The 24,377-nt window shown below is 44.5% G+C and overlaps 2 protein-coding genes across 7 annotated transcripts in view; one reads left to right on the forward strand and one right to left on the reverse strand.

The window, feature by feature from the left end:
- The window catches only part of Snrk (SNF related kinase), a 36,730-nt gene extending 25,107 nt beyond the window's left edge, over window positions 1-11,623 (reverse strand). The window contains exons 1-2 of the mRNA XM_065443181.1: window positions 10,807-11,623; window positions 10,308-10,449 (exon numbers count right to left, since the gene is read on the reverse strand). Of these exons, the coding sequence (XP_065299253.1) occupies window positions 10,308-10,449; window positions 10,807-11,401 (737 nt within the window). The 5' untranslated portion in view covers window positions 11,402-11,623. The remainder of the gene's footprint in view (window positions 1-10,307; window positions 10,450-10,806) is intronic.
- Window positions 11,624-12,292: 669 nt separating this feature from the next.
- Window positions 12,293-24,377, forward strand: part of Ge-1 (Enhancer of mRNA-decapping protein 4 homolog Ge-1) — a 214,164-nt gene continuing 202,079 nt past the window's right edge. For 4 of the 6 annotated variants that reach the window (XM_065443139.1, XM_065443174.1, XM_065443166.1 and 1 more), the window contains exons 1-2: window positions 12,905-13,082; window positions 21,688-21,844. In XM_065443139.1, coding sequence (XP_065299211.1) covers window positions 12,992-13,082; window positions 21,688-21,844 — 248 coding nt within the window. In that variant the 5' untranslated portion in view covers window positions 12,905-12,991. Of the gene's footprint in view, window positions 12,451-12,904; window positions 13,083-17,419; window positions 17,532-21,687; window positions 21,845-24,377 lie in introns of those variants that run through there. The other 2 variants (XM_065443144.1, XM_065443156.1) reach the window with 2 other exon arrangements.

A 24,377-nucleotide genomic window follows, 5' to 3' on the forward strand; every position in this document is an offset into this window, starting at 1 on the left:
CCAAAAAAAAATGTTTCTTACCGAGTTTCGGTATTGAGTACAAAGTTTCTGAAGCAGGGTTTGGCTGCTACAAAGGGTTTGGAGTACAAAGTTTCTGGCTGAATGTCTTCAGCAAACATTGAATGACAGGCAGCAAGCATCATTTGTTGTTCAGAGCAGAAACACGGGATGAGGAAGGAAAAGTTTTGCATGTGGCTTGCTTTCTTTTGAACGCAGTCAGAGAAGACAGACCTATGTAAGATCTCCGGCTGCAGTGGTGCCATGTATGTAATGTAAAGTTGTAAAAAAGTTTGAAGGCCATAGAAGCTGTGATTTTTTTTTTTTTTTTTGCAGACTGGGCCTTTTGGCTGACATCAAGAGTGCACGCCTATATGCACATCTTTGACCAATACAATGTATTAAACCAATTCTAGGCAGCAAAGTTGCGCTTGAATATATTTAAATTTTTTGCTTATGCCGTGGTCTCCAAACTTTTGCTCAGGACTGAACACCTATGGTTCACATATGACAAGAGCAGTCTGTACAAATTCCACAAGAAGCCATAGGTGGCTTGGGGTGAAGCCCACTTCCAGTTTTCTGCCTGGTGACCCCCCCCTCTGCCCCTATTCCTGAAAAATTTCCCACGAAATGTTTTCTTTTATTATTAATATGCTTATTCTGTGTATTTTGCTCATTCAGACAGAAAATAAACTTTTTCTTTCTGGTATTTATATGTGCCATCAATAAAGGGCTAATTAAAGCCCTGTCTGCAGGGATCGCTGCCACAGAAGAGTGTGTGGCCTCATCAGCATTGTTTCAAGAGAAAACATTTGGCCAGAAACTCCATACTGAAAACCGAAACATTGCAAGGAAAAAGTTTTTTGATGTGTTGCCTGAAGGCAACACTCATTCACAAAAAGTTGAAGCTTTGTTCAAATTATGTGAAACAACCAGTATATTACTAGTAGCCTCGCAGTGTATAGAAGTGTCTAAGTTCTGCTTTGTGCACCAGATCACCCGTACCTAATTCTCCTATACTTGGCATTCCAGCAGGCCACCAGTCTTTTGTCTTGAATGAGTCTTACTTGTGCACGACAATGCTTTGGCGCTGTACTAAACAGACTGCAAAAGTTTGCCTACTTTAAGGCAACTCACTAAAACACATGCTTTTTATGCAAGTTTTGCTTTGACACACATGAACAGCTATCCTCATACCTCGCTTTCAAATTATGATTTCCAAGTAGCACGCCTGGAAATCTTTTGCAAAGATGAAAATTTTCAGAAGACAACCACGACCATACAAAAAAATACCCAGCATGTGTGGTATAAGTGACTGCATGCATGATTACATATGCAATGCTATACAGGAGCAAATACACACAGAAGCTTTAGTGGTCACACACGTGGTCGCATAACAATGCTTTTGCATTTCTGCTAAGTAAAATAAAGGCTCAGATAATTTTTCAACATGATGTCACTTTCATTGTAACAGTTCTATTCAATACTGTTTCCCACCTTGATTCCATTTGCAAGGTTGTCAAAATTGTAGACATAACACTTCAACATTCAATTGAATGGGGAAAAAAGCAAGAACTGGTTAGACTGTGCTATGAATTTCTACAATTCCTCCAAGGTAGAAATGAGTACCAGTTAGCATACTGAGAACTAATGTCAGGATTATAAATTAGCCTTAAAGTGGAAGGTGATGATTCACACCACCGAATGTAGAGATGATGGTATGAACACTGCCAATGGCAAGTTGCTTTTACTTTTACTTCCTGCCAAATCTGCAATTCCATGCAATGTCTAAGTCTGCAATTCTACTATTCTTAGCAGTCACAAATGCTAATACGCCTTCACTTGAAGTCACAACTTGACTTCATCAAGACTTGACCACTTCAAGTTGTGGCTTTAAGTTAAGGTACATTTTGAATATGGTGATTAGTATTGCATTTAACACCTATCATTATTCACAAACAAAAACTGAAAATGGTACAAACGAGAACAAAAATCATGATTTCATAATATTACTAGAGCAATTCCACAGTACCTTCAGCTTTTCTTAAAGCTTTCTTGAAACACGATAGAAAGTAGTGCGAAAAGAGGGAAAAAAAAAGGTTGAAAGAACAGAGCTCTATGCGCAAATTAACCTACAAAAGCATCTTGCTCGACTACATTCTTTGAAATAGCAAGTACTCTACTTTTACAAAAGTTATCTTCCAATTTAAGGTTTTCTTATCAACTCCATGAATACTGAATTGAGAGAGGCAGTGGCCAAACTTTACACCTTTGTTATATACAGCACTGTGAAGTAAAAGCAAGTGGTAGATAAAATCCCTCCTAAATGCAGCAAGAAATTTGCGAAACCCAAAAAGAAGTAGCTACGAAGTGGCTAACTTCTCTGTGCATTGTTAGATATGGGGCTGTTTCCTGAGCCTACTTCGAGGTCTGGAGACCACATCGAATCGCGCCACTGTTAAGTAAGGAGCGCAGAAACACGGAAAGCACATTCCAGAGGAGCGCACGTGCAAACAAGTTGAAGGCCCCTACTTTGTACGCCGCCGGTGGAGCTATTCAATGCTTGACTCTTCCAGAAAGCGAGGGGATAGCCCAGCACTGTTCCAGGTAACGTGAGTCCCGAAGCCAGGCGGCTGTGATGTACCGGGAAGGCCTGGCAGCGTAGCCCCCATACGCCCATTGTGCCGACGCGCTGCAAGCCAGCGAGGCAAGACCGCAGGGAGAAGTAAGGCGCCGTGAAAGTAAGGCACCCTGCCCGCCTTGGTCCGCCGTCGCCCCCACCTGGCTATTGTGATGGCGAGTTGTAAGTCAGCAAGGCAAGACCGCAGGGGGACCAAGCGGTGACTCTCTTCGCCGGGTATGACACCATCGCACGGGCACCTACCATTGGCCGAAAATGGCGTCATCTGAGCGGGCTCGCCCATTGGCTGAATGTCGTTTTAAGCCGAGACACCGAAGGGCTTAAAAGACGCAGACTGGGAGCAGCAGAAGAGCATTCCAGGATTCGTAGAGCATTCCCGGATTCACCTCTCTCGAACTTCTTGCCGCGGGCCGCAGCGTCCGAGTTGCTGCCGGCCATTAATGCCTGTACGACTGTTACTTGACTCTCACCTCTCTGTATATAATGTAAAATAAACGCTCCCAAGTTTTTTCATCCCGAAGTCCGTCCTCGACTCCTACAACTGGTGGCAGCGGTGGGATCGCCTCCAAATGCAACAGCTGGTGGCAGCGCTACGGATGAACCTTCGTCGAGAGAGATCCTAAGGAACCGGGAAGAGCGAAGAAGAGAGAGCCTTCGTCGAAAGAGGTCCGAAGAAACTGGGAGTGGCGAAGAAGAGCGAGCCTTAGACCCAGGGAGTCCGGAGGAACCGGGAACAGCGGACAAATGAACTGGATGGCAGGGTGCTGCAACCGTAAGTGAGCGCGTGGTTTTTTTCCTTTTGATTTGCCAGCCTCAAATGTTGTGTGTTCATTTTGATAGTTCTGGGAATCGGGAGTTTGTTGCATTGTGTATCTGCACAAATTAATTAAGGCAAACAGTTCTAACCACCAGTCGGGGCAGCTGCCATGGATCTTAGAAGGTTGACGAGGTTAGACTTGTTGTTGGTGTGCGACGATCTGGGAGTTGAGGCGGACGAACGGATGAAAACGCCAGCTATCATAAAGGCGATTAACGATAGTGGCAATGATGGCAAAAGCATTGAGCTTGCTTGGGAGGTGATACAGGAACCACGGGAACGTGAGCGTCGTGAATGTGAGCGAGAGCGTCGTGAACGTAAGAGTGAGCGTAAGCGTGAAGAACGCGAGAATGAACGGAAGCGTGAGCTTCAAGAACTTACTCTTAGCTGTGAGCGTCACGAACGTGAGAGTGAACGCAAACGTATCAGGAACGTAAGCGTGAGCAAAAGTATGAGAGAGAGAAGGCAGCACTGATCAAAGAGATACAGTATTGTGATCAGTTAATGGCACAGAGACAACGGCTGTCTGAGAATTCTGTAGGTAGTACAGAGCGAAAGAATGAGGCAGCATCGAGCGGATTTTCGCCAAAAGCCGCAAGAAGAGTAGTGCCTGTGAGATTGGCTGCAGATTCATAAGTGAAGGGAAAAGGCTAGCTGCTAACGATGCCTTAGTGGCAACAGAGGCCGTTAAAGGCCGCAAGGAGAGCGATGAGGTGCTGTGCCAACAGATGACTGTAGAGAAAGCTAGGCCAGCAGTGAACAAATTGGCACAGTTACCGCGCGTGTGCGTCGCTTGTAATGTTAGCGAGGTTGCTAGCGAAGAAAAGGGTACTGCTGACCCGACAGACGCGAGCACCCATGTAGAGCCAGATCTGCGTGCAGAAGTGAAGTGCGAACTGGACGATGCAGTTGAGAGGAGTTCTCGGGATGGTGAGCTCCGTAGTTCACGAGAGAACAACTGCATTGTTCAGGGATCGGTGCGGCTCTCCGCCAGTCTAGATAGCCTAGATAGGGATGATTCCGTTGTTAATCATTCGGACTGTGCGCGTGAGACGGCGATTGATACCGACGGGCTGTGTGCCGATGCACAGCGTGAGCTGGGCAATGCAGTAGAGGGCAGTTCGCAAGAGTGCGAGCTGCATAACTCGAGTAAAGCCTGCTGCATTGTTCCAGAGTCGGTTGGGCTGTCCGCCAGTCGAGGCAAAGTGAGAGTAGATTTAAATGTAAATCACTCAGACTGTGCGGGTAAGAGACCAATCCGGGCCGACGAAATGTGTACCGGCCAGCACAAGGCACAAGAGGCCTATCATAACGCGCGTGTGTTTTAGTTAACCTTCTTTTTTTATGTGTTTTTTCTATTTTCTAAGGTTAACCGCATGGGTTTTCACTGAGTGCATGATTTGCACCGAGAAGCGTTCTTAGTTCCATTAGCGCGTGTCCTGTGTGGACGGAAGGAAGCAGATTTATGACTGGGTTTCTCGTGTGTTGAGGGCAGCCGTATTCTGACTTCTCTGATAAGTATGCGTGGAAGGAGTTATTAAAAGACGCATTATTTTAAGGGTTCTGCGGAGTGTGTAAGTCCCGCAAGTTTAATTGTTCATTTAAGTCACGTGTCCTGTAGGACTTTCAGGGAAGAAACGTGAGTAAGCGTAAATGAAAAGTTTGCCTTCAACGCAAGTACGCGTTCTGTTTAGTGACCACAAGGCTAGTGCGCTTGTGATTACGTACTTGTGAGGTTGACCAGATTGTTCAGTGGCACCAATACGTGCGATAAGTACACCAGTGCGATAGACTGGAAACATGCTGTTCGTGTAGTTAGGCCACTTAAGTTCTGTTCGGCTGTTTTCATTTGTTGTTTGCAACGTCGACAACTCTTTGTTTTGCAACAACAATAGTACTCTGGTCTTGTCGGCATTCGGGGAGAAATGGATAGCAGTTTGGAAAGGTGGTGGGAACCGCTTTGTCAAAACTGGGGAAATAAAAGATCAGGGTTGATTTTGACTCAGTAATAGCCTGGCGAGTCAGGGGTGAAGAGCCTGCGATTACGCGTGGTGCAGCGCTCTGTTGTTTTGTTTGTTTGACGTATGTTCTCCAGGGCCCAGGATCCCGAAGTTCGTCGAACGAGGCTCGACACCAATACCCTGCAGATTCTTTCAGCATTCCTCATGGCCAGAAATTGAGTTCACCGGCCATTCAGAACATCCGGGGCGAGGACGAGCTGTTAGATATGGGGCTGTTTCCTGAGCCTACTTCGAGGTCTGGAGACCACATCGAATCGCGCCACTGTTAAGTAAGGAGCGCAGAAACATGGAAAGCACATTCCAGAGGAGCACACGTGTAAACAAGTTGAAGGCCCCTACTTCGTACGCCGCCGGTAGAGCTATTCAATGCTTGACTCTTCCAGTAAGCGAGGGGATAGCCCGGCACTGTTCCAGGTGACGTGAGTCCCGAAGCCAGATGGCTGTGATGTACTGGGAAGGCCTGGCAGCGTAGCCCCATACGCCCATTGTGCCGAGGCGCTGCAAGCCAGCGAGGCAAGACCGCAGGGAGAAGTAAGGCACCGTGAAAGTAAGGCACCCTGCCCGCCTTGGTCCGCCGTCGCCCCCACCTGGCTATTGTGATGGCGAGTTGCAAGTCAGCAAGGCAAGACCGCAGGGGGACCAAGCGGTGACTCTCTTTGCCGAGTATGACACCATCGCACGGGCGCCTACCATTGGCCGAAAATGGCGTCATCTGAACGGGCTCGCCCATTGGCTGAACGTCGTTTTAAGCTGAGACACCAAAGGGCTTAAAAGACGCAGACTGGGAGCAGCAGAAGAGCATTCCAGGATTCGTAGAGCATTCCCGGATTCACCTCTCTCGAACTTCTTGCCGCGGCGTCCGAGTTGCTGCCGACCCGTAATGACTGTACGACTGTTACTTGACTGTCACCTCTCTGTATATATTGTAAAATAAACCCTCCCAAGTTTTTTCATCCCGAAGTCCGTCCTCGACTCCCACAGCATTCAAGAAAAATACCTTTGCATGCATATCATGCCTGCATGCATCAGACATCGCGTGAAACATTGGAAGCCTTCTACATCAAGAAAGCGGGTCCTAACTGTGTTAGTGATACATCGGTTTTTCTTTACAAGGCTGAGCTGAAGTTTCTATCACGCCTACTTTGATAAATCTATGTACTCCATGTTGCCTTGTACGCATGCGCGGTGTTTTGGAAGGCTATATATGTCGAGTGCTTTCACCCTCATTAAACAGTTGAAGTAGCGCCCGTGGTGTTGTCGTCTTTCTTGTGTGTGTTGTGTTTTTTGGCGCAAAATATTTTCAGTATGCATATCATGCCATTTCATTTTTAATGCAGTCTGTCAATATGGACAAAATTCTGCTTCTGGTTGTCCACCTTTACGGTTTCTCTATGCGCTTTTTCAAAATATCGGGTACCTAACAATTTAGGCAGTAGTAGCACATACAATGAAGACACTGCAGGTTGGATTAAGACAGAAAATATCAGTTGGCTTGAAGTACTGAAATGAAATTATTGAGACGTGGAGAAATACAGAACTGTGGGAAGTCTATTGTGGAGACACTGCACATAATTATTTAGCATTGTACTAAATCCACTGGCACTAAGAGATTTTGTGCATGATTATGCAAGCTCATTACAATGCATGCATTACAAAGAGAATTCTGACTCATTTCAAAGCTTTAATTATTAATTTTTGGGGGTAGATGTTACGAGTAGATAATCAGACTGCCGGAAAAAATTTAGTAACACAGGGAGAAGACATGCATAAACAACTTCCGAGTCGTATTCATGTCACTTCAAATGGATCACATCAGTTCACATGGACTTTAGGATAATAAACGAGCAAAGAATCACTTCTATGGAAGTCTCACGGCTTTCAGTTACATGCAATAAAGAACAAATGCGGCTGACAGTGAGCCGTATTTGATGCATGTTCAATCATCAATGTTGTCAACATTTATAGTTCAATGTTATTTTTTTAAATAATAAAGCCAAACAAAAATATTTTTTTAGCTTACTTGCAATTATTTGTTTATAAGGAGCAATTTAGGCCATTTTTTAACTCTCCCAGGCCTATTATAAAGCCCCGATATCGCACAATAGGCCCTACTTTTTCTACTTCCATGGGGCACAGAAAACTATCCAGATAAGATATTGAGGAACTAAATTCATATTCGAAAACAGCATAGTAAACTCTATATTTGGCATAAATTCCATTCATGTGGCTTTATTATTAATGAAAGATAGATCTCTCAGGCACATCTCCCCTTGATTTCAACTATTCATTTTTTGTTTTAAGTGAAAATCCATGACGTCAAACTATTGAAAAAATACTTGCAAGCCTCAGAGTTCCCTAAATAATTTAATATAATAAATAGCTTCGTTTTCCAGGAGGTTACTGTGTCGTGACATCATGGTGCAAAAGGCAGCCCATTCTGATGTTATGACACACTCCGGTTAGCTTGGTCGTGGGCTATATGCTGCTACATCGGGCCTTACAAGGAATAGCAGCATAGGAGGTGATCAAACAAGCTGGAGCAAGTGCCAAAAAGTCTCGATATTCAATGCCTACAACTGAGCTCCCACCTTCACAGTAACGGCGTCACGACACAGTAACCTCCTGGGAAAAGAAACCAAAACTGGCTGCAGAAAAACTAGTATATTAAATTATTTAGAGTGCTCAGAGGCTTGGCAGTTTTTTTTGTTTGTTTTTTCTAGGATTTAGCAGTCCAGGACCTTCATTTAACACAACAAAATGAAAAGTCGGAAACATTATGTTACTAGTCCTACTACATTACTAGTGCTAGTGTTACTAAACCTAATACCCAACAAAACAAATGAACCACCATGATGCAACTTTTTTTCCCTGATGACGTACAACTAGAAACAAAACTTCTCTGCAACCAATTTCTCATAGTGAACGAGTCAGAAGTCATTTGCATTCTACGAGGATGGGACAACATGCTGATACTTCCTGTGAAAACAGCTCAAAGTAAGTTGAGCCCACCCAGATGGCCAAATGGAAGCTGTACAATGCATGCAATTGAAACTACAGTGTCTAAAGGGCAGGGTAAAGGAATATAGTGGCTGCTAATACATTGTTAGAGTTATGGCAGACTGTGACAAAGTTGAAACCTTTGTTTTTACATTATACTCGTATATATTAGTTTTCACAATTGTCAAGCTGACCACAAAACACGTTGCATACATTAATATGACCATAGACTATTCTCAAAGACAAGATGAAAAATAGCCACAGTGCAGGGGAGGATGATTGACATGCTGTTCCACCTTGCTGCAATGTTCAATGGGAGTGGTGGGCTGTCCACAAACCACACTGCATTCAAGAATTTTTTAGATTCTCTAGACTCGCAGTACCAATTATGCATGGCTCATTCCATAAAGGCCTACACAGATGTGAATGTCACCATATATTATATTACAGTGGAAGGTGGCAGCATTAAACTTACAATGTAAATACAACACTCCTAGATTTAGTAAGTCACACCTAGCAACCATTCTTTGAATTAGCTAAGACTGTTCACCATAGCTTTTATTTTAAAGAAAGCTACAGATAGTACAGCGTATTACATTCATAAACAAAATTCTGGACTGAATCTTGCACAGTGGAACCACTTGTATGCATGCTTGCATACTTTCTCAGAAAGTATCATTTCTTTCTGTTCTAATCACTTTTAGAATGCAACCTGAGATGAGTTCGGAAAGTTATTTGTTCAATGTATTTATATTTTGCACAAATCACTTTCACAATGATTGGTAACTAATTTGGTTCAACATCCAAAACCTACACATACACCGAGACACACTGCAGGGGAGGGCTCTGGATTAATTTGGCCACCTGGGTTTATTCAATCGGCACCAATATGGAATGTCAACACTTCTAGATTCTGCCCTTATTGAAATGCAGGCATCCAACATTGAACCTGCTGCCTTGTTCTCAACAGCAAAAACACACCGTGACTGCTGGAGCCACCACAGCAGCTAGAAAGTTTCAGAGAATGCGCGACATATTACAGCGAAACATCCCGACAGATATTTAAAATGATTCGTTCTGTCACCAGATGTGGGTTTCGTTGTTTCTCTTTTACGGTAACCTTACAGCCCCAATCAACCTACCAGAATTTGTTCAGATGGCCTAGCATGAAATGACAGACATCAAGGCAGGGCTGAACACGTTTTTTTATGCAGACGTACAACTATGCCCCCAGCTTGCCCTTGAAAAATTCAGTGTATGACAAAAAATGTGAGCATTCCAGAGCTTAGTTACTGATGTTGATCATCTACAACTTCGTAAGGTATCAGTAACAGTGTATCCCAAATCAGTGCACATGAAATAATGATCACATGCTGATGGCAAACTGTTTATGCCTGAAATCATTTAAAGGCTCTCATTATTTTCATTTAGCATGTGGACAATGAATGTCAAGGCATTAAGTTACTCTCTGAAGATGTGTGGACATGAAGGCAGATTATAAATGACAAACTTATTTACCTGATCTGCTCACTTCATGAAAGAGCTGCAACCATCCTGCATGGGCACAACTCCTTCTTTGCACAGCTTTTTATCATAGTCGAAACATGAATTAGTACCTTCTATACATGGGGGCCAGAAGCTTTTCCAAAGTGTATGTGCACCTTATGACAAAAAATTAAAGGCATGGCCTTTACTTCTTTGCAACAGGGTGTACAATATTTATAACACGTCACAGTCAACACTGTCTGCAAGAGCTTTGACACATGGAACACACATTTATGCAAGTGATATGTTCGCAGTTGACAAGGGCAACATTTACAAAAGCAACCCTTGCCTTTTGCAGTCATCAGAGACATAAGGGGGGATGGTGTACTTGCAGTCCATTATCATGGTGAGTGTCTCGCTGTCATTGGCTTCTTGGAAAGGGGCATGGCCACAAACCAGCATGTAGAGGATAACCCCCAGGCTCCATACATCTGCCACAAACCACAAACCATGGTAAATATAGGATATACACCACAGTTGCCTACTGGCTAAGCATTACAAGGGAATGATAGACGGAAAGAGAAGCTACACACACCGAAAGTGAAAATGTGCGTGTGCACAATGTCCACATTTAGCAGAGATACGGATAGGCGCTGTGCATGGTTTGAATATGATGAAAGATTTTACGAGATGACCACAGCACAGCCAGGAATTTAAAAGGAATGTCGCGCCTTAAAGGTATGTACATTACGTAAAGCATTCGTGCATCTCGCAAGCAAAATGCTGCGTTTATCGAACAGAAACTGCGAAGCCAACAGGGCCGATCGGTGAGGAAAGGCCGTTCTCACCGACTTTGGGCGCGTCGTACGAATCGCCCAAGAGGATTTCGGGGGCTGAGTAAGCCAGGGAGCCGCAAGAAGTCTCGAGTTTCTGGCCTGGACAAAACTTGTTGCTAAAGCCGAAGTCCGTGAGCTTGACCATTTCCAGTTTCTCAAAGAAGACCACATTTTCCGGCTTAAGGTCGCGGTGCACGACGTGGAGCTTGTGGCAGTACCAAATAGCATGCACGATCTGCCGAAAGTACTTGCGTGCGGCCTGCTCACTGACGCCCCGATCGTGCTTCATAATGTAATCGTACATGTCTCCCCCATCGCCGTATTCGAGTACAAGGTAGAGTTTCGTCTGAGTGTCGATGACTTCGTACAGCCGCACAACATTCGGATGCTGCACCAGTTTCATGCAGCGAACCTCCTGGAACAAGTGGGCCCTTGAAACGTCGTCCAGCTTAGTCTTGTCGATTACCTTCACGGCTACTTGCTCTCCCGTAAAGACGTGCCGAGCAAGCTTCACCACCGCAAAATGGCCCCGGCCAAGCGTGTCGCCAAGATCGTAGAGACCTGCGATCTTCGGGTCGTACTGCTGCTGATGCTTAGGCCTGTTCATTATTTGGCCCGCTGCCGCTCCCACCGGGAGCCCCGCTGTGCCACAGATTAAACGTGTCGTCCACAGGCTAAAACGTTTTCGTAGGAAGAAATAAAGAAAAAAAAACTTTAAGTGGTTACTGGACCGACCAGCAGTCAACAGACGTAGCGGCGCCTACTGCGCAGACATTTGCGCACACCGTGCTCTCGTGGTTTTACCTTTACCGTTTAATTTTTATAGTTGCTTCATACTTTGCCTCCTGCAGCGATTCTACCGTTTTCCGCGGCGTCGTCGCTAGTGTACTGCAACTTTGTTGACCGTTCATGTGTTTACCATTTAGTTTTTTTTTGTAATTCCACATATTTTGCTTTGTGTAACGATTGCAACGTCTGCTTGCCGTTTTGCGCAGCGCTGTCATGTCGTTTCTACTTCGATGCTTAGAGCCGACTAAATTTTAAGGCTAAATCGGCAGGCGACGCTTGAAAATGAAGCATTGCAACTAATGACATGTTGTTGCACCCACGGATAATAACAAATTTTATACCACAGGAATGACCGCGATGTGTATGTCTGCCAAAGAGGATACAGTAACATCTTAAATGTACATGAACGACGCTGCACGTTCCAGCACCGCTGGTTTCAACTACGATTAACTTTTTTTTTTTCACGGAAACTCATAACAGAAATAAAAGAAATTACGTCCTAAAAGTTTCCGGCCGCTAACGCTCACATGCACAGCTCTCATCCAGGCGCAAATGTGCACCGTCGTAACTGAGATAAGTTATATCTAAATGATTGCTCAGTTACTCTTACATTTTCTGACTTGTTCATCCGCTATGTAACAGTGACCGGTGACACCGCGCGACACCGTTTCTCAGATTGCGCGTCTTTTCAACGTTCTTCAGGTTCACCTTCACTGCGCACTCTGCGCGAAGGATGCAATTAGGAAGCAGAGTCCAGAGGTTATCGCTGCAACAATCAGCAGCGCAAACACTGTGACTCTACTTGCAAATGATGTCTTCGACGACCCTCTGCGTGTAGAATGCGGAGAAGTGTTCTCCGTCATAAATGTAAGTTTTGTGGGGAAACTGAATTGTCGAGAAAAAGCAGGCGTTTTACAGCTACGTTTGTCATTGCTCTCGCCGTTAAGCCAACGACGCTAGTTAATCGTGCCCACAGGCTAGACGTGGTCCTGGCACTGCAGTCTACTCCACCAACTAGCATTTTATCGTTATACTAGTTTTGTGCCTCCGCCTGAAGGCGAGCAGGGGATAATCTCACTTAGTGGCATTCGTCATTGTCCGTATTGTAAAGCTCGTTCACCGAGTTTCAGGCGTGGTCCTAGAACTGAAGCGAACTCAAGCTGTTCTATAGTTTAGCTAGCGCTTCATGCAGCCCATGTTTAGCCCACGTTCAGCCAAATCTTCGTTCAGCCCGACCAGCTGCACCATGGCAGAAACTGATCGACCATTTGCGAACGGTTACTAGCGTAACCTATCGGCCAGAAGCACTTGACCCTTTTTCGCTCGCGCCTGGTCCATATAGTGGAACATGCGTGCGAGCGAGATTTACGTTCGGTCGTGCGAGGTGTAGGAAGGTGCTGTCTTTAGTATGAATTCGCACGAAAGTTCCATTGACCCGAATGAGGCGACAAGGCTGCTGAAAGATATTCTTCACGTCGGGAAAACACCATCTGCTCCCTGTAAGTCAGGATCACTTGGGACTAGGCTTAAGCCCATTTTGACAACTACCATTCCTAAAGCTAGTTTGTGTTAGAATTCGCGCTTCTCTGATCCCCAGTGTTGCATCTGCGCTGCGATGCACTCTGAGAACCTTGGGACGCAAAATACTTTTATGCCTTTGCTTTCGTGGTTTATATAAGGGCTAGCGCAATAACGCGATTCGGATGCAACGTGCTTTGCAGGAGTTGTACTCTTTGCGTCGTCTTTGTTTAGCCGGTTGATATTCGGGCGCGCACGCGCGAGATTCGTTCCATCAAGTAAAGCCGCGATCGATTTCTTACAGTGACAAGTGTTTCTTTATATGCTGAAGATATTAGATTTTCTCAACACTCTTCGTATTTAAGTAACGTTATAATTTTGACTAAGAAACCTTTGATCGCGTAACGCTCTGCTGTTTAGAAGTGGACACGCCAGATTGTTTTTAGGAGTTTAGTTGCAAGAAATCTCTTAAGCAGTACTTAAGAGTACGTTTTCTTTTTATTTTTAACTGGGACCGTTCAATACTAGCTAATCCTAATATTTTGTAGCTTCGACTTCGTTTTCATCAATATGCTGCGCGTGCGACCGAGCTGTTCCAAAAGGCTTCCTATTGCAATATCATTTTATCATTTCACGCGGTCGTTGGTTATATTAAAGTGAAACTTATTTTCACGAACCTCGTGGTGGCACTCTGCATTGTGAAATTACCTGAGGACGTAATGAGATGAAATTTGCTGGGTTGTGATTAGTCTTTATTGGGTAATAGGAAAGACAAGCAAGTGTTCCTTCTGCGGCTTACACTTCTGCTAAATCTTTCACTGACATGGCCGCAGTTCGTATCGTCAAGCTTTCAGAGCTGAAATGTGTAACATGTGTTCTCGCATGTATCTGTATAGCAGTGATTTTGCATAAATAAGTGGAAGGGAATTTTTCCAAAGGTATATAAACTGCATGATCCACCTCAGATGTCATCGCTATTTGGTTTTTACATTCAACAACGGAGAAAGCATGTATGCAAACTTGCAGCATTTGATTAATTCATAACTACTGTGCTGTGTTGGTATCAGATCCTGTATTCTTAATCAGTCACTTTGGAAGATACTTTGGCCGTTTTGCGGTCAAGCACCCTGACGATGATTTAGCCAATCGGTGTACCCACTGCCGTGCATGGGGTCATAGGTACGATTCCCAGTCACAACAGCCGCATTCCGATGGGATAGAACGCGAAAGTTCTGGTGTATTTGGCTTTGAATGAATATAAAAAAAGCGATTAAAAGTAATCTAAAGACATTCACTACGAGGCTCTTGCAGTTTGAGTTGCATGGGAGCTGTAAACTCCATAATATAAGCCAATCAATGCACACAATGAGGTAACTCAAAAGGTTGATTGAAATGTGGCCCTAGGGTTTAACTGCCTTGCACACAAAGAAGTTGCATAATTGTGAAACAGTTGTTGATTACATTGTTGTCATGATATTTTTGGCATGTTCTACCATCAGCTTCCTATTAACGCAAAGTTGACTGGATATGTAGAACAGAATTTGTAAGTCACATGCCTCTATGTGTGGCAGCAACTGTTTCTCACAGCTACTAGTGATCACGTCCTGTAGAATAGACACTGCATTACAGTGGGCTTCATGCTTTTCTTCAATGAGTACCTTATTACGTGCAAGTTTTCTTAAGAGTATAACTCTGGATGTATTTCATGTAGCAGAGTGTTGTGTTGGTACGTGTTCAGCCGTAAGCAGTGCCAGGTGGTGGCCTGTTCGCATGTTCCGGCATCCAAATGATGTGGGTGTCTTGCAGCAGTTGGTGATGCAAGATGAGTACTTGTAGTGCGGCGCTGCTGATGATACTCTTCTGGTAATTGAGGCAGGCTTGTTGGGAGCCTGTGACTATTGTGACTGGTTCAGTGCCAGTGTTCATTGCCAGTGCTATATTCAGCTTCTCTGCTGGTGTGGAGTAGTGGGCTCAAGTGTATGCTGTGATCTCTTTGCCGTGGGCATCAACCGCCTGTGTGTAGCTGCTGTGTTGCAGGCATTTCGCGAATTCCGTGTAGCGTACATTGGTGTTGTGTTGTTAGTTGTTGCTGTAGGTGTATGGCTCTTCTGTGACATCATTTTTTGTCATATTCTTGGTGCATGTGGTTGATGCGGAGTATTATTGAGGGGGACCCCAGTCCAGTGAAAATTGCACTGTCAGTGGGTTCATTGTAGACGGCTAAGCTAACTTGCTGTACTTCAATCAGTGCTTCTCACACGTGTTGTGGATTGTAGACCAGTTCATTGTGGATGGCTAAGCTCACTTGCTGTGCTTTAATCAGTGCTTCTCACACATGTTGTGGATTCCAAGTTGCGGCAGTTTGTCAGTTGTTGTGGTGGTGGTAGGGGTGGGAAGCCCTAGGGCCAATATATATATGCCTTGCAAATGAGGATATTTAGTTTCTACATTTTTGAGGACTAGGTATTGCATACTGTACATTAGGTGACTGTATATGAGTGGAACCCGCCGTGGTTGCTCAGTGGCTATGGTGTTGGGCTGCTGAGCACGAGGTCGTGGAATCGAATCTCGGCCACGGCGGCTGCATTTCGATGGGGGCGAAATGCGAAAACACCCGTGTACTTAGATTTAGGCGCACATTAAAGAACCCCGGGTGGTCGAAATTTTCGGAGTCCTCCACTACGGTGTGCCTCATAATTAGAAAGTGGTTTTGGCACGTAAAACCCCATAATTAATTTTTTTTTTTTAGTGCTTGGATTATTTTTTTTTATGCTGTCCTTCCTCCTTGAGGTGGTGAGTGACTCTTCGAATAAGATTGATTATTTGGTTTATCGACATTTGGAGGTGGGAGGAGATCTGGTCCTCCTGCGCAGTCTTTTGGAATTTGTAAGCTAAGTATTTGTAGTTTGGGTACCGTGGGTACCAGTGTGCCAGTGACAGTCATCTCTGGATCTGGGTCCTCTACCGGTAGTTGGCCACAGGATTTCCCAGGATTAGCATTTCTGATTTTCCGGGGCACATGTTAGGCCGATTGGTTGAAAGCAGGCTTCGACTATGTCGATAGCAGCTTGAAGTGCGATTTGCTGATACCCAGTTGAGCCCCCTGTTGTTCAGGTCGTAATATCATCTGCATATAGTGCATGACGTAAACCCTCTATCTGAGCTAGTTTGCCTGGCAGGGAGCTCATGGCTCTCATGGATCACTGGCCCTTGCGGGGTGCCATGCGGTGCTGTGTTGTGCGTAGGAGTGCATAGGTATCTCATGCCAATGGTTGCAGTGCTTTTGCAGAGGAAGTCTCTTACGAAGTTGAAAAACCTCTCTCCACAGTTATATGTGTTGGATATTGTCAAAAGGCGCTTTTACCATTGATGGCAAGGATTGCTTTGGCGTTTGTTTGTAGGTGGTCAATGATGCGCTTGATCTGAAGTAGTATGTCCTGAGTAGAAAGATGGGGCTGAAAACCGAGTATTGTTTCTAGTAGATTTTGTTCTTCCAGGTATCGTGTGAGGCAGTTCTGCACCATATGTTCGAAGACCTTGCCTGCTCATGATGTTAGTGATATTGGTTTTGTATTGTGAGCCCTGATGGGTTTGTTTGGCTTTGGTATTAGGATGATCTCTGCATGCTCCATGATTGTAGAATAGTTCCAGTTACAGTTTGTGAACCTTGGTGCAACTGGATTAGGTGATCTTATACAAGGTTCTATTTACGCTCCTATTCACAACGCTGCTTCTGTTCTGCTAAGCTTGGCTCAATGTGGAGACTTTTTCAGACAAGCATGGAAATTGGTCAGATCTTTATTCTCCGTCCTGTGTCTCCCCCCAAAGGTTGGATCCTCTATTTAAATATTTCACGCTACAGTGCACAGTAAATATCCATCCAAACTGACTGTTCTCCTTTCCAAAAATTTGTCCATTTGTCTAGAATTTGGCAGTATTCTTTCCCAGGAGCAGTTCATGTCTTGAGCTTGGCCACAGTCTTTCACAGTTGTTCATTGGTCTCAGGCTTGGCAGCAATCTCTCCCATGGCACTACCACAACAATCATTGGTTCTGGTAGGTCACCGATTGCGCTCGGCTTTGTCCACTCCTGCAGACACAGTGGTGTGTGAACAACTGCTATAGACACTGGGCGCGGGATGAGTTTGTACCGATCGTGCCTTCATATGGCAGTGCTGCAGATGTAATGGCATGCAACGGCTGGGCTGGGAGCTGCAAGCGCTACTGCCAGCTGTGTTGATTTAATATGTTCTGTTGTTTTTTTCTGTTTCACGATTTTCCACGTGAAACCAAATCGCATCAAACATTGCATTTTTCAGTGCACTAACAGTTACTGAAACATGACTGAAGCTGGTGAGGCCATTCACTTCAATCATTTTTCATTGCGGCTTCATCCGATGGCACGGCGGAAAGACTGGATATGCACAGCCTGTAGGTAACAGTACGTACAGTGCTTGGCAGTTGAAACGTGGTACTAGGGAGTGCAGGGCTGCAAGTGCTTTTCGCGCAGACTATAAGCACTCTGCACACGAAGCTGATGCATCTTGGTATATGAAAGGGAAAACCTTTGTGACGCATTGTGACTGCATTTGGTTCCACAGCAATCACATAGCGCTCACTTGTGGTGGGGGAAAAAATAAAAAAGCCAGCAGCCCTGCGCTCCGAGTAGCGCATTTTAGTCGTTTAGCACTGCACATATTAAATGCTGCTTTGCTTTGATCTAGTTCTAACATTAATAAAGGAGCCGTTCATATGGAAGAGCTTCATGTCCCATGTGAATTGCCTGTCTTTGCTTCAGCAGGTGTAATGGCTACGGTGCTTGGGCACTGAACGCGAACAATTTGTGGTCGTTTTTTTCGTCCTTTCATTGTATCAGTCTTTCTTTTAGGCTATATTTTCTTTCCTTGCACTTCCCAACTCTGGTGTTGTGTCTAGCACATGTCTGTTTGCTGTGCATCAACGGCGAACGGAAACGTAGTGGTCTGTTCACACTCACCGCCACTGACGGCTCTCATAGCGTTAAGCTGTGTGAAATGGACCATGACTGGACATTGGGCTAAGACACTAAGATTGGCGAAACATCGCAAAGATAAAAAGAATTACAATGCACAGAGAACTGGAACTTACCGACACACGAGTGATCGGCAAAACAGTTCAAGAAACAAAAAAGGGAGACATACGTATGCCTTTTTTGTTGACGTGCACTGAAAAATAACTGCTGGAGATAGATTATTTGGTTTATCGACGTGTGTAGGCGGGAGAAGTTCTGGTCCTCCTGCCCAGTCTTTGGGAATTTTTAAGCTAAGTATTTGTAGTTTGGGTACCGTGGGTACCGGTGTACCAATAACAGTCATCTCTGGATCTGGGTCCTCTACTGGTAGTTAGCCACAGGTCTGTTTTCGTAGGATTAGCAATGCCTATTTTCAGGGGCACAGGTTAGGCCGATTGGTTGAATGCAGGCTTCGACTATGTCAATAGTCGAAGCCTGCCTTCTGTTAAGCTTGGCTCAGTGTGGAGACTTTTCCAGACAGGCATGGAAATTGGTCAGATTTTTATTCTCTGATCAACTCTTTATTCTCTGATCACAACTTCTTTTGATGCAAGATTAAGCATCAAAACGAATTTGTTGCATGCAAAGAAGGTGTATTATATCGGGTTCCCTTGTGCTCGCCGTGTTATATCGGCCAAACCAGCCGATGTGTAAACGAGAGGCTAGCAGAACATCGCTGCAAGGTAAAGCAAGGCATCGAAGGTCACATGGCAGAACACTGCAAGTCATGCAATGGTTGTTATCCTATCTTTAACAGATGCACAATATTATTTTCTCACATAAATCGGTTAACCAGGGAGATAGTTGAGGCCAGAGAAATTCTTCGACATGATCAGAGTTGTATTAGGGCCCCATCTGTAGCATTAAGTGATAAGGAAGTGAGGTTTCTGGACGGTGAAAAGGTATGACAGTGACAAGGTTTGGTTTTGCCGGCACATGTGGCTATGTAGTTTTGCACGTGCTTTGTTTGTTTTCTTGCCATCCTGTTTTTTTTTTTTTCTGCTTGTGGAAGCATATATATGTCGCTGTCACTGTAAAAGCCAGTCGAAGTTTGTGCATGTTGTGTATCCCTTCTTCGTTTGACGTCTTGTCTTTGTGCGCGCAAAAGTCTAAGAACCATGTAAAACATTTAAACATTTAGAAAAATGTGTACGCTATTATGTTCTGGCCAAAAAATTTACACCAGAAGCAAAGTAGAATACAATTTGTTATTGCTGTATTAGTTCTGTGTTTGGTTGAGATCTTTGCCACCAGGTGGCTGCACCGTGCAGACTTCACGCTTGTGCCTTCACTCATCCGGTGAAATGGCCAGGACCAGTCCACTTGCGCTTGCGTTTACCCAAATACCGGACATGCGAAACACTTGTGGTGGTAATCCTGTGACGTAATGTGACGGCTGCAAACATGCAAATCCTGGCACGGATCGGATACTGACAGGATACTACTGCAGCCACTTCGCTCGTCTGCTGCCTAGCAAAGGAATATGATGTCACAGATTGATATATTGCGATTCGCTACGTTTACAGACCACAATGTAACAAGGGCTAACCATGGTGCTTGCGAAAAAAAAAAAAAAAGACCTACATTGACTGCGGAGGTCACATCATCACAGAACACATAACATAAGCAGGCAACACTTGCTGTGTGCCGGAAGTCTTGAGTGTAGTGATAAATTGTCCTTGTGCATTCTCTTTTTGTCTTTTTTATAGAAACAAATTAACTAATGTTTCAACTATTACGAATAACATTTGTTCGCCATAAAGCTGGAAAAAATCGGTGATGTGCCCTAGGCAGCCAATTGTATAGCTCGGCCCTACTGGTGTCATCCGGTCACATCGTGGCACCTGGTCAGGGGCGGCTGAAAACTCAAACCTTATTATAAGTTACACGCTTCACACGGAGCACTTAGATGCGTCAATTAATGATCAGAAGAAGCTACCCAAATGACTCAATATGTTTGTACAAAATCGTTTCTGGGTCTTTTTAAGCGACTCAATTTTTTGTGTAATTTACGGAACTGAGTCACGAGTTTTGTTCTCCATTCTTCAATGTCCATGAGTGTGGGAGTTGCGGTGTCTTTTCTGAAGTTGTTTGTCAGTGACTATAGCTTTTTCTGTGGTTGTGCCTTGATGTTGTATGGGATTTGAATCTCGATGATGAGGTGGTCACTGACAAGGGCTTCATCTGTACATTGCCAGGTTGCATTTCAGATGCAGTGTGTGAAGGTTAGGTCTGGTGTAGTGTCTCAGTTCACACTGTTTACAATGTGTGTAGCGATGCGTTGTTCATTTAGGAGTGCGAGGTGAGACAGCTGGGCTGTGGTATGTACCTCTCCTTTCTTGAGGGTACTTTGGTATCTGCAAGCCACGTTCGGGGTGTTGGAAGATGTTGACTACTAAGAGTTTTTGGTGTTTGGAGAGCTACAGACTTCTTTTAGAAGCCTGTCGAAGTCCAGAAGGTGACTGGGAGAACTGTACAAGTTGAGAATGAATAGGCTTGTGTGTGTTTTCTTCATGGGTATAATCTCCAGCAATGTGTGCTTGATGCGATGCATGATGTGGTGGAGCTGTGCAAAGATATGGTTTTTGGTGAGGATGGCTGTTCTTGTTCATCTTGGGGTGATATGGGTGTTACGTATCTTCTATGGCGGGGATGATTTTTATCACATTCGTATTTCAGTTTTAGGTTTGATTGCGCACATATCACAGTGTGACATATTTGAAAACAATTAAAAAATTTTTTGTGAATCATTTCAATGTTTCAAATATTTGCGCACACCTACAGATTTCTTTTGTGTTTTGTCCAGCTGATTGAAATTGACTTAAGTGCATTTTTCGGTGTGGTCAAGCTACATTCTAAAGGTTTAATGAGTATGTGGAGTGTAGTACAATTGATATAAATAACTTCTGGGGCTCCTTGTGAGGAGTTTTTTGTTCCACTATCAAGTGGCCGATTTTTTACTCTGGCTTCAAAGCACAAAACAGCTAGCATGCTAACAGGGGCTGAGGTATGCCATTTGACAAAGCCCCCATACTATCAACTAGAATATGTTTAATTTTTTTATCAGTCCCCTGAACATGCCTGAGTGCGGTTGTAATCTATTGAAAATCTTGAGCCGCAAAATGGTATTGAAATCAGGAGCATCATAAAGGTCACTGAGAGTGCTTCTAGTTTCACTGACAGAAGGTGTTTTAAAAAAATCTTGTGTGAATAGATTGTGTATACACTTTTTTGTGCTTGTCATTTCAAAATAAAATTGGCTTCGTTAGACACGTTTACATCCAGTACTGTTACTTGGCAATGAAATTTTAATTGCAATCGCAAAGCACACTCTCTCCTAGATAATCAGTTTTCTGAATTTCCTTTGAGTGAATGCATGATTTTCTTTTTCTTCTTCTTTAACAATGTTTACATTCTTCAACTAGCTCTTCTGCTTGGTTCAGGTATTATTGTAGGGAACAGCTGTTGGAGTGACTGCTGACAGTAGTGTGACAGTCATTGTGAGATACACTAAAATTTTGTTACTGCACTGTGCAGCGGATGTTGCAATGGCAGCCAATGGCAGTTTGGAAGAAGCTGTTGGAGGCTATGGGGATCCTTCAGATGGTATGGCGTCGGCTGGAAACCTCCTGGAGTCAATTTTTCGTTCTTCTAAGGAACAACAACCGCAGGATCCTCAGCAGCAGCAACACATGTGAGTAGATGTTTTTGTTTTTCATTCTCTTGACTGCTGTCACCTGCTTGTAGCCATTCGTACCTAGCCCACCACTACTCCTCAGCAATTTCATTATCGTGGCCTCTGAGATACTTCAATCTCGGAGGCCACGTTGCCGACGTAACCATGAAGCTTGCATAGTGGAATAACAGCATGTTCGCAAAGCACAGCTTTCGTTGCGCTCTCTTTCATGCCGCTTCAAAGGGTCCCTCAAACAGTTCGGATAAATTTTGTAGACGCCTAGGATACAGCTGCAGTAAAGCATTCACACCACAATTTAAGTGAAGCGTCTCATATTAAGAGAGCTATGTACGATTACAAATTACCCTACTCGCTAGCCATACTTTTTCTCGTCAACTCGTTTGCCAAGTGGTTGGCGCTAAGCCCCCCTTCTCTGGCTCTGTGTCATGATGTGATGTCGTCTACTTCTGGTGTCTTAGAGTCAACGCGAAGCATCTCCAACCTCTCCGCTAGCCGCATGGCCGTCGATCCCTTGCAGCCAGAACTATCCAAGCAACATTCGTTTTGAGCGTTCTGTCACAGCGCTGAGTGTGTCCAGTACTCCGGTAACCGCAGGCAAGCTGGGCGTTTTGACGGAACGGTGGAAGCGCATAAAGCCCCTCCATACTAATACCACTGTAATGAAGGGGCTTTAGCTTAAGTGTGAGTGGGCTGCACTGTGCAGCCACCCGGTGGCGCAGGGCTTAACCAGTAAAACACAAAGCTAATATTGCTGTAACCAAGTGTAAAACATTCTAAACAATTAAAAAAGACAGCGTGTTGATGACTACCTACACTCCTGCTGAAAATTTACACCAGCAAGTAAAGTATAATACACTTGGTTATTGCTACATTAACTCTGTATGTCCAGCTGAGCTCTGTGGCAACATGTGGCTGCACTGTGCAGTCTGTTCACGTTTGTGCTTGCGTTTACCTGAGTACCAGACATGCTAAAACTCTCTATTGTGGTAGTAATCTTCCCGTGTGAAGTGACAGGCGCAAAATGCTGGTGCCAATCAGATGCCGACAGCTCGACGTGTGGCAGCCATTCAGCTCACATGTTGCCTTGCAGAGGGGCACGGTGTCGCAATTTGACATATCGCCACTTGCTAGATTTGCAGCCCACAACATCACAGTGGCAATCCATAGTGCTTTAAAGCAGAAAGCTCATGACCAACACTGATCTCGCAGCTCGCATCAACATGGAGAACGTAACACAAGCAGACACTTCTTGTGTGCCAGAAGTGCTCAAGTGTAGTGATAAATTCTCTTTCTGTTACATTTTTATAGAAACAATCAACCAACATTCCAACTATTACGAGGCGCACTTGTTCACCATAAAGTTAAAAAGAATTATCGATGATAAAATCCGAGTAGCCAATCAGATAGCTCGTTCAACTGACTTCAATTGTGCTAACTACATCATCTGGGAGGGGACGGCTGAAAACCGAAATGGCGCCGCTGTGTTCGGTAGCAATGCACATTTTTAAAACCTTGTAATAAATTGATTTACGCCCTAACGACTCAGTGCATTTGCACAAAATCGTCAAAATCGTTTCAAGGTCCTTTTAAACAGTGTGAGCTAGCTCATCATGTGTGAAGTTTGAGTGAAATTCCTACGCCAATAAAAACAAAATTACGATTGTATTACTTTGCCATTCAAGCTAAAAGCGCATGTGATTATCACACCCATGTTATGAAAGCAATTCATGAGGCTAAGAAAGTGCACTTATGTTGTCCTTGGTCCTCAAAGGTGCGAGACCCATCTGCAAAAGGGCCGATCGTGTCACTACCTGCGGTGCTTTTCTCTGAACACAGCGGGTGTGTTTTCTTGCAAAATATCACCATTTACTAATGATGCACGTCTGAAAGCAAACAGTCAAACTAGTCAATAGGAGGTACGTATTAACATTTGAACAGCAATCAGCAAAGCTCGAATCTTATACAATTTTATACAGGCGAAAACAAGGCATTTACAGTATTCATATAATAATCATATCGTAATGGGTGCACTGAACAGTTCCGAGGGTAACGTCTCTTCTTAACCGAAGAGGCAGGTGACGCAGAGCAGGAACAGCTGGTTGCCTGAACGGCTCACACTCGTGCCAAGCACTGGCGATCCGGCTGGCCCACTGGTTGCACAGCAGGCATGGCAGAGACGATCTGGCTGGCCTTGTTCTTGTGCTCTTCTTCATTACAATTACCCCCGGTGCAATAGGGGAGCCATCCTGGCGACTTACGACGTGGAGAGGAGCGGGTCATAGAATTGTTTCAGGCGGCGCACGTGAACAACATCCTGTCCACGGCGGCGCTTGTCGGATGTCAATGTAAGCGGCTCTATGCATAGTTGACCGGAGAGGTGCGTTCGATGATGCGGTATGGTCCATCATACTGCGAGAGAAGTTTTTTGAAAGTCCAGGCGTGGTAGAAGGCACGGACAACAAGACGAGGGTGCTGGGGGCGAAGTTCGGATTCGTAGCATCGCCATCACGATTGGCTTTTTGTCGTTGTT

The sequence above is a fragment of the Dermacentor albipictus genome, chromosome 1, assembly GCF_038994185.2.
Source record: "Dermacentor albipictus isolate Rhodes 1998 colony chromosome 1, USDA_Dalb.pri_finalv2, whole genome shotgun sequence".
In the NCBI taxonomy this organism is placed as follows: domain Eukaryota; kingdom Metazoa; phylum Arthropoda; class Arachnida; order Ixodida; family Ixodidae; genus Dermacentor; species Dermacentor albipictus.